The sequence below is a fragment of the Macrobrachium nipponense genome, chromosome 43, assembly GCF_015104395.2.
Source record: "Macrobrachium nipponense isolate FS-2020 chromosome 43, ASM1510439v2, whole genome shotgun sequence".
Taxonomy (NCBI): domain Eukaryota; kingdom Metazoa; phylum Arthropoda; class Malacostraca; order Decapoda; family Palaemonidae; genus Macrobrachium; species Macrobrachium nipponense.
Genome location: NC_061104.1, coordinates 47852928 through 47862927, shown reverse-complemented (window position 1 = coordinate 47862927; position 10000 = coordinate 47852928). Strand labels below are relative to the sequence as shown.

Sequence of the window (10000 nt, the reverse complement as noted above, 5' to 3'; positions counted from 1 at the left end):
GATCGCTTCCCTTTGATGATGCTTGTCAATAGCCCGGGAACTAGTTATTTGTCAGTTACAGCCTGGATGCGAAGTAGCTGCTAAGGTGACCAGAGTTTGTCGACGGCAGCCCGTGTCTTTTGCTGATTATTTTTCTGTTTATCTATATGTTTATCTGTATGTATATTATATATATGCATATATATATATATATATATATATAATATATATATATATATATATATATATATATATATGTATAAGTAAAGGTTTTTGCCACAAGGGAAAATGAAAAGCGAGATAGTCAAGCACTTTCGGTCTAGTGCGACCCTTTACTCAAGAGTAAAGGGTCGCACTAGACCGAAAGTGCTTTGCTATCTCGCTTTTCATTTTCCCTTCGTGGCAAAAACCTTTGTTTACACATAGCATCACGTTTTACATACTTCGTGATCAAGTTATTCATATATATATAATTTTATATATATATATATATATATATATATATATATATATATATATATATATATATACAAATACATAGAATCTACTTGTTATTTTTACCAGATAAGTATGAAATTGTCACAGCCACAAAGCCTTCTTTTAACTTCTCAAATTCTCTGCTCTTTTTTAGATACGCTTGTCGCTACAAAGCCTTGAGCTCCAACTTCAAAGAAATTTAAAGAAATCATGATGTCCGGTAGCAGGAAACAGGACATCAATATTTCTTCACATTTCTTAGAAGTTGGAGCTCAAGGCTTTGTAGCGACAAGCGTATCCAAAAAAAGAGCAGAGAATTTGAGAAGTTAAGAGGGCATTGTGGCTATTACAATATCATATATATAATGGAGTGAGAGTAGGCTACCCTGGTGATGTTGAAATGGGTAAGATAGACATTCTAGTCTCTTTCCCATGGTGGTACTATAGTAGATTCCCATCAACCGTAGTTCTTCGCTGGACGAGTGGTTTTCGCACTCGGCTGCCAATCCGGTGGTCCGAAGTTCGAATCCCGACTCGGCCAACGCAGAATCAGAGGAATTTATTTCTGGTGATAGAAATTCATTTCTTGAATAAGTGTGGTTCGGATCCCGCAATAAGCTGTAAGTCTCGTTGCTAGGTGACCAATTGGTTCCTAGCCACGTAAAAATATCTAATCCTTCGGGCCAGCCCTAGGAGAGCTGTTACAGCTCAGTGGTCTGGTAAAACTAAGATGTATTACTTACTTACTCCCATCAACCGTGCATCTGCTGTCTAGACCAGTCCCTTACGACGCTCCTGATTGGCTATTGATTAGCCAATCACAGGGCTGGAAGCTCTTAGGCTCTCGAGAGAGTTCACATAGGCAGGATGTATGTTCCACCTCTCCTGAAGGATATGTCTTTCAAAAGTATCCCTCAGGAGAGGTGGAATATATATCCTGCCTATGTGAACACTCAAGAGAAACAGTTTCCAGCCTTTTGACTGGCTTATCAACAGCCAATGAGGAGCGTCGTAAGGGACGGCCCTAGACATCAGATGCACGGTTGATGTGAATCTACTATTGTTGACTACTTACCTTTAGCACACTAGCAATTATTAACACTTGTGATACTACCTTTGGCTGGCAGGAAACCCTACCTCAGTGGGATTAGTACCAATCATGAAGGCGTTAGTTGCCTACACAAGGGCACAGCGATCTTGGGACAATAGACTAGCCTGCTGTGTATTCAGCAAATAGGGGGTGGGAAATGGCAAATCAGGTTTGAGACCCACGCTCTCGACAATGGGTGGTGTTTGCAGGACATGTATAGGTGCGGAAGCAGTCAAAATAAAAGAGATCAATTCAGCAAAAATGAGAGACAAGGGACCATATGCATTGAAAGGGAATGTAGGGATAACCTGAAAAGACAAATAAAAAATGGCAAGAAATAGAATTCCCGTAGGGGCGTAGCTCCCTCAGAGCACCGCATGGTTCTATGCAGCGTCCCATCGGCCCCTAGCTGCAACTCCTTTCATTCCTTTTACTGTACCTCCGTTTATATTCACTTTCGTCCACCTTACTTTCCACCCTCTCCTAAAAGACGCTTCATAATGCAACCGTTAGCGTTTCCTCCTGTTACACATTCCTCTCCTTTTTACTCTCGGTTTCCTTTTCAGCGCTGAATGACCGTAAAGGTCCCAGTCCTTGGCCTTTGGCAGATTCTATATTCTATTCTATTATAAGATATTAAATTATTTTTCTCATTTACCGCTGACTCGTTTTTTCTCTATTTTTAATTAATCTTCAAGATGTTCTTCACTCCATTGAGGCAGGAATGGATTCCCTATAGACAGGATTTCTCCAATTGTATGTTTTAATATTTTGGATTTACTTATTATGTCTATTGTCTAAAGCACCGTTTTGTCATTTTAATTTATTTTGTTTTTTCCCCACTTTTAGTTCCTCCAGACTACTTTAATATTGTTTGCTCAACTTGTACTTATTCATAATCCTTGGATTATGAATAAGTTGTACATATACACACTGTATATATGGATATATATATATATATATATATATATATATATATATATATATATATATATATATATATATATATATATATATAGAATATATATATAACTTGATCACGAAGTATATAAAACGTGATGCTATGTATAAATAAAGGTTTTTTACCACGAAGGAAAAAAATGAAAAAGCGAGATAGCCAAGTACTTTCGGTCCTGTTCGGACCGAACAGGACCGAAAGTACTTGGCTATCTTGCTTTTCATTTTTTCCTTCGTGGCAAAATCCTTTATATATATATATATATATATATATATATATATATATATATATATATATATATCATATATATATATATATATTCAGCAATAATTCACGAAACAGCACGTGGCACATATGTACGTAGATAGCCACATGAAAGGTGAAAGAGTAAATTAAATTTTCTTGTTTATTTTTTTATCTATTTATTTTAATTTGTACTTCGAAGAAGTGTACGCAATCACGAAAGCGCTTGGTACCTGGTCTTCAGTTTTCACCTTCACGTGGCTATTTACGTGTGTGTGTGTATATATATATATATATATATATTATATATATATATATATATATTATATATATATACATATACACGGCATCCAGGTGGTATATTATGAAGCCCGGGCATGAATAAAAAAATAGATAAAAAAACTTTAAATAGAAAAGGAAAGAATATGAGGACTAACCTCGACGGAAGGGACGATCCACTTCGTCGAGAAGAAAGATCCGAGAGGGTCGGGGAAAACGGAAGCTGGAAGTGAAGTCCAAATGACCCGAGGCTCCTGGAGCCTCAGTTGCCATTTCGGACAAGAGTCTCATCAGTCACAGATCGCTTCCTTCTCTTGTCAGGAAAGAGGAAGAGGTCTATGGAGGAGTTGGCATTGATTGATCGCAGAATTGTAACTGTTTTGTATTGTTAATGGGGTACTTACGTTCATTTAATGAGGTGTAGAGTAACGTTTGATGGTTTTGATGTATGAATTATCTTCTCAATTTTTTTATGACCTGAAAAATGATTTATGAATGTGTCTGGATCGTTTGATAGAATCTGATGCTCTTCTGGATGACAAAAGCACTCGTTCCATCGTTAAATATCCAGACCTCTTCCACGTCTGTGTTTATTGCCTGACTTTTCTGCTCTTCTGTTTACTTCTTGCCCCTTTTTAATAATTCTTTATTTCATGTCATTTTTTACCCACCTACAGGTTAGGTCTGTTTTAGAGAATTAAAGAAAATCTATCTTGAAATTATTTCCTGAATTTTGAACATCCTGTCTTTGACGAGATTATAGTCTTGCATAAAGAAACAAATCTACAGTTATGTATGCATACATATGTTTTTTAAAAGTAAATCTCCACAGAGAGCTTTCGGGAGTATGCTCGATTTGAAAAGGGGTATCGAACAGGTTCCATGAGCTCTCTGTAGAGATTTATTTTTGAACGAGGTATGCGCGCTGGAACCCGGAGCTGCTGTCTTCTCTACCCTCCTGATCTCCTATACCTACCCCGCTCCATCCGGGGTAGTCAGACAGCTTTGCAGGAGGATGGTGGATGTCTACCCTACCCTCCCGTTCTCCCTGCCTACCCCGCCCCCCACCCTGGGCTGACAAACTGGTTTGCAGAGGGTGGGTAGCTGTGTCATGTCTCCCCTACTGTCACCCAGGGGAGGGCAAATAAGGTCAGATCTACTCGGATTTGAGTGGTTCTGTTCGTGTGTGTGTGTGTGTTTGTGTATATGTTTTTGTTTCCTTGTTCTTTGTGGTACAATGGGCCCTTTGGTGTTATTGGATAAGTTTTAAGTCGTACAAGGCACCGTAGGTCAGGTTAGGTTAAGGAAGGTTACCTCTGTTCACTGGTGGCTGTTTTATGATTTGTTTTTGAATTTTGCCTAAGGACATTTGTGTCAGAAGTGAAACATTTGGTTTTGGATTTGCGTTTGAAAATTTGTATTGAAATAGGTTGATTTTTATGAAGTTTATTTAAAATGAGAAATGAAAAAATTAAGACTAATTTTATTTTATTTTTTTAAGCAAATTATTTCCACTAGGTGGTTAACCCACAATATGATATATTGCTCTTTATCTTCTACACACACTTTTTTTTTTTGTTACTTATTTGAGTGATAGTTATTTCTGAAGTTTATTTGAAAAGTATAATGTTGAACCTATAATATGATTTATTTATAAGATTCATGGGCGTTCGGATAAAAAAAAAAAAAAAAAAAACTAACGATTACCCGAACTTCCGAGAACTCTACATATTTATACACGTGGTGCACCGTAGGCATTACTTGAGGGTCCTTCCAGAGTCCCTTTGGCCCCTAGCTGCGACTTCTTTCATTCCTTTTACTGTACCTCTGTTCATATTCTCTTTCTTCCATCTGACTCTCCACTCTCTCTAACAATTATTGTTTTAGGTGCAGCTGCGAGGTTGTCCTCCTGTTGCACCTTTGAAATCTTCTTATGTCAAGTTTCTCTTTCAGCACGAAATGACTTTGTAGGTCCCAGCGCTTGGCCTTTGGCCTAAATTCTATATTCTGTTCTCTAAACGTAGTTTTTGCCCCCACGGACGATCTGTGATACGCAAGTGCCCCGTATATGTAAACGTTATTGAAAAATCAAAAGGAAAATACGACCTTCTTCTTTGACCATAAATTCTGAACAAATATAATAAGTTTTTCGCGTCCTCTATTTTTTTTTCCAGATAAATCTTGAGTCCGTGGGAAAACTGTAGGCTTTAACTGAGTGCTTCGGTAAAAGAAAATATGTGAAAAAAAAAATTTCCAGGGAAATAAAAAAAAATTAGCAGCCGGTCTAAAAATTTTGAGATGGCAAGATAAGATAAAGAAATTTTATTCCATATCTAGATCAGACTATAAATTTCTTTTTTTCAACTGCATTTCGTGAGTTCAGCAGAAGAAGAAATTAAAATATATTTTTTTGTCAGTTTAGAAAAAAAAACTCATATCAAAATTATTTTTAATTGGATTTATTTTTTTAGCTTCATTTATTTCTCCAGATGGAGAAATGTTATATTTGGATAGAATTCCTTTACCGATATGCGACCATCATCCATTTGATGTTTTGAAAACGGTTTTTGTGGCAAATAAAAAAAAAAAAAACCTTGACGATTGTGACCTTATCAGTGAAGAGAATCTCTCGGTTGGGGGTGAAAAAACGATGGCCCTATATTGGTGGAGATAAGGAACAAAATTGTGGTCTTAGATAAGCATTGTTTTTCATGAACTTAAACTTAAATCTTTTAGTTTTTAAGTCCTCTGTTTCTGTTTTATATATTACATATAGTATATCAAAGATTTTATAGATTATTCATATTATATATATATATATATATATATATCTATATATTATATATATATTACGTGCTACATAAGTGTGAACCCATTTCAATATATTAGATATATAGTATATATTATATATATATATATATATATTATATACCTATATATATATATATATGAATACACAACACAAACACACACATATTATTCATATATATATAGATATATATATATATATATATATATATATATATAGTTTACGTGCTACATAAGGTCGAACCCATTTCATATATATTATATATATATATTAGATATATATATATATATATATATATTTATATATATATATATATATATTATTGGATACACAACACACACACACAAAAATATATCATAAATATAATATATATATATATATATATATATATATATATATATTATAATATATTATGATTACACGACAACTCACAACACACACATATATCATATATATATATATATAATATATAAGATATATATATATATATAAATATAATATTCCTGAAGACAATTTCTGTCAGTTCAAAAAGTTCCTAAAATTTTCTTCACAACCCACAATTGTCTCAGTCATTTTGATTCTGATTTGACTTAGCTTTTGCTGTTTCTTTTTTTATATCTAGATAGTTTGTGAGCTTGAAGTTGCTAATTTTACTTCTCTGTAAAAGAAATCTATTGAGTTGCTAGTTATCTGTCCGTCCGCACTTTTTCTGTCCGCTCTCAGATCTTAAAAACAACTGAAGCTAGAGGGCTACAAATTGGTACGTTGATCATCGACCATCCAATCATCAAACATACCTAATTCCAGCTCCCTAGCCTTAGTAGATTGTATTTTATTCAAGGTTGAAATTAGCCATGATCGTGTGTCTGGCACCCATAACACAGGCCACGAGCGGACCGTGGCTGAAAGTTTCATGGGGCACGGCTGAGTGTTTCATAAGGCATTATACGCTGTACAGAAAACTCGACTCCGCTGAAGGAAACTTTGATAAATTTTTTTATCCTTATTTTAGTAAATATGTTTAGAAACAACGTTTTGTTCATTGTTGAAAATCTAGTTTTTTTTTTTAACTATTTTACAGGAATTTTTTTTTTTTTAACTTAGAGGAAGTGTGATTTTTTAAAATGTTTTACAGGAAGTGTTTTTTTTTACTATCATAAAGGAAGTATATGTGGTTTTTTTTAACTATTTTAAAGGAAGGTGTATTTTTTTTTACAATCTTACAGGAAGTGTGTTTTTTTTTACAATCTTACAGGAAGTGTGTTTTTTTTTACAATCTTACTGAAGGTGTGATTTTTTTAAAACCATCTTACTGGAAGTGTGTTTTTTTTACAATCTTACTGGAAGTGTTGTTTATTTTTTACAATCTTACTGAAGGTGTGATTTTTTTTAACCATCTTACAGGAAGTGTATGTTGGTGAGTCATTATTTGCGCCTGAATGACGGTGAATGATGTTCTCAAAACTACATTTTGGAGAATCCATATTTATAAACCTTATGGGGTTATATCATTGTCTATCAAACCTTTTGGTGATGTATTAATATCGAGAAGGATGATGTTAAGGAATTATCCTTTGCATATAATGTTATTGAAATAATGTGCAGATTTCATGTCTGAGTGACGTAATGTCTAGAAACAGTAGGTTAGTTCATTAATAACAAGAATTTGTTACTTAAGAATAATGTCTCAAAATACATATGGTCCAGTTGGCGTATTATAAACATAATACTTACAGGGCCCAGATAACGTCTAGAAATTTCAGGTAGACACAGTAATTATAATGAATCAATAAGCAATCCGATCATTAGTGTCTAGGAGTTTCGGTAGCATCAATTATTGTTTCCAAGCATATGTGGGTTAGCAAGTCTTTGGTAGAAATTGTATATATAACAGTTAATGTCCAGAAAATGTCTTTCAGTCCTATTTGTTTTATATTCCATTGGTCCAGTTGAACAGTTAATGCCCAGAAAATATGTCTTTAAGTCCTAATGTTTTTAACTACTATCGGTCCAATTGCTACGCAGAAATCATGTGAAGAATTTAACGCTGAAAGGAATGTTTACGGGGCAGTTAATAAAGGTTTTAGACGCCTAATAAATAATTAACGTCCAGAAACCACAAATGGTGGAATGGGAATTAACATCCGTATCTAGATCACGCTGGATTTTATCTGCGTTCCATCGGTCCAGTCTTCTCCTCCGTTTTGTTTTTCCCACCTTTATCAATCTCTTATTTCTATTTCCCTCTCCTCTCTTTTCCTCTCCCCTTCCACCTGCTGTTTTTCATTCGTTATCTCCCATTCCTATCACCCCTCCTCGATATTTCTATCTATAAGGAATGAAAAATAGCGCGCCATTTTAGCAAAGATTTCTCCATCAAAATATATTCCCGCCGACGACGGAGGGCAATGCAGAACAGACGGGGTTCTAGAGGTTGTTGCTTTCGTTGTTGCTCTTGTTGTTGCTGTTGCTGTTGCAGCAGCTGTTCTTGGGCTTTTGGCAAACTCCATTTTCCTTCCGAAATATTATTTTTGAAGCTTTTTATTTTTTTTAAGAGGATTTGTTTTTTTTTTATTTTTTCCATTGAAAATATATAGTTTTTCCATTCTCTTTTTTGAGAGGGAACGGTCTTCAGTTTCTCTTTTCTTTGATGTGGCGATGACCTTTGGTGCTGTGACGCCAGATCGTGATGTATCGAAAAGCTTTGAGGGTGCGTCTGCTTATTCTCCATCAGAATAAATCTCGTAGAATAACTGATGCAAAAAAATCATTGATCGAATGAAGTTTTTGGCACTTATTCATTCTTGAAAATTTTCGAGAGAAAGACCAGTGGTTTGGGTAGCCCTCTCTCTCTCCCTCTCTCTCTCTCTCTCTCTCTCTAGAATATAAAAAGGGAAGGAAGAATTGTGAGGCCAAGCCACACAGAAAGCAAGCAAGGGACATCTCGTCATTCAACGCTTTAGCGTTGATGGAAGTAAAATAGAGGATATCGAATAAAAATCATAAAATGTTTTAAAAAGTTAAAAAAAAAAAAAAAACTACTTTCTGGTTGAAAGAGAAAAACAGAAAATGAAGAAAAATAAATATGTACATAAGACAAAATCCACGAAGGGAAGAGAAACGGTGGAGAGTTTTGCAAGGCCTTTCGACTCCTTGTACTTTTCGTAACAGTAAAAGACAAGAAGTCGAAAGGCCTTATAGATATCCATCGTTTCTCCTTCCTTCGTGGGTTTTGTCTTTATTTATATAATTCGTCATTTTCCATATTTTCGGGATTCAGTTTTATATATATATATAAATATATAATATATGATATATATATATATATAATATATGTATGTATGTAATATATATGTATGTATGTATATATATAGTATGTATGTAGTATGTATGTATGTATATATATAATATATATATATATATATATCATATATATGTGTGTGTGTGTGTGTGTGTATATGTATATATATATATATGTGTATGTATATATATATATAATGTAATGATATATGTATATATATGTATGTATGTATGTATATAGATATGTATGTATGTATGTATGTATGTAGTATGTATGTATGTATATGATATATATATATATATATATATATATATATATATATATATATATATATATATACGTATATATATGCATACATACATACATACATTTTTCTGCATTTCCTGTTTGTCTCCCAACAAGGGTGTACTTTGTTTTTTGACTCTCATAAGTAAGCGATTTACGATTTTGCCCTGTTATTCATTTTGTGTCTTTCGTCACTAGCGTTGTATCGTTGTTTGTTCAAAATAATTTTCGCTTTTTATTTGACCTAATGTCTGCTACCGGCATTTATTTAAACACTTTACCGTTATTTTCGGTGATTATTCTGAAGGGCCCATTGCTAGTATTGCCAAATTGTTCTTCCCTACAGTAACGAGGCGTCTTCCCCTTTATTTGGAGTTTGATTTCATTTTCATGGTAGCAGCTGGTTGCTCTCGTTGTCCTACCAGCTGGTTTCTCTGATCGGCGTCTTTGTCTAAGCAAGGATAAATCACTCATGCTGGCGAAAAAGGGGGTAAGTCCAAAAATGGCCTAAATGAGTTATGACTGCCAAAATGTTGCTAAAACGGGCTACTATGCTGGAAAAAAAAGGGGGTAAGTGTA

The 10000-nt window shown here is 34.3% G+C and overlaps 2 protein-coding genes across 2 annotated transcripts in view; both read left to right on the top strand.

Annotated features, from left to right (window-relative positions):
• LOC135213963 (neurotrimin-like) overlaps positions 1-10000 on the top strand; it is a gene marked incomplete at its 3' end in the record, with an annotated part of 736001 nt that overhangs the window by 190193 nt on the left and 535808 nt on the right.
• The window catches only part of LOC135213916 (uncharacterized protein DDB_G0284459-like), a 41088-nt gene that overhangs the window by 18317 nt on the left and 12771 nt on the right, over positions 1-10000 (top strand). The window contains exon 2 of the mRNA XM_064248010.1: positions 7240-7252. Within this exon, the coding sequence (XP_064104080.1) occupies positions 7240-7252 (13 nt within the window). The remainder of the gene's footprint in view (positions 1-7239; positions 7253-10000) is intronic.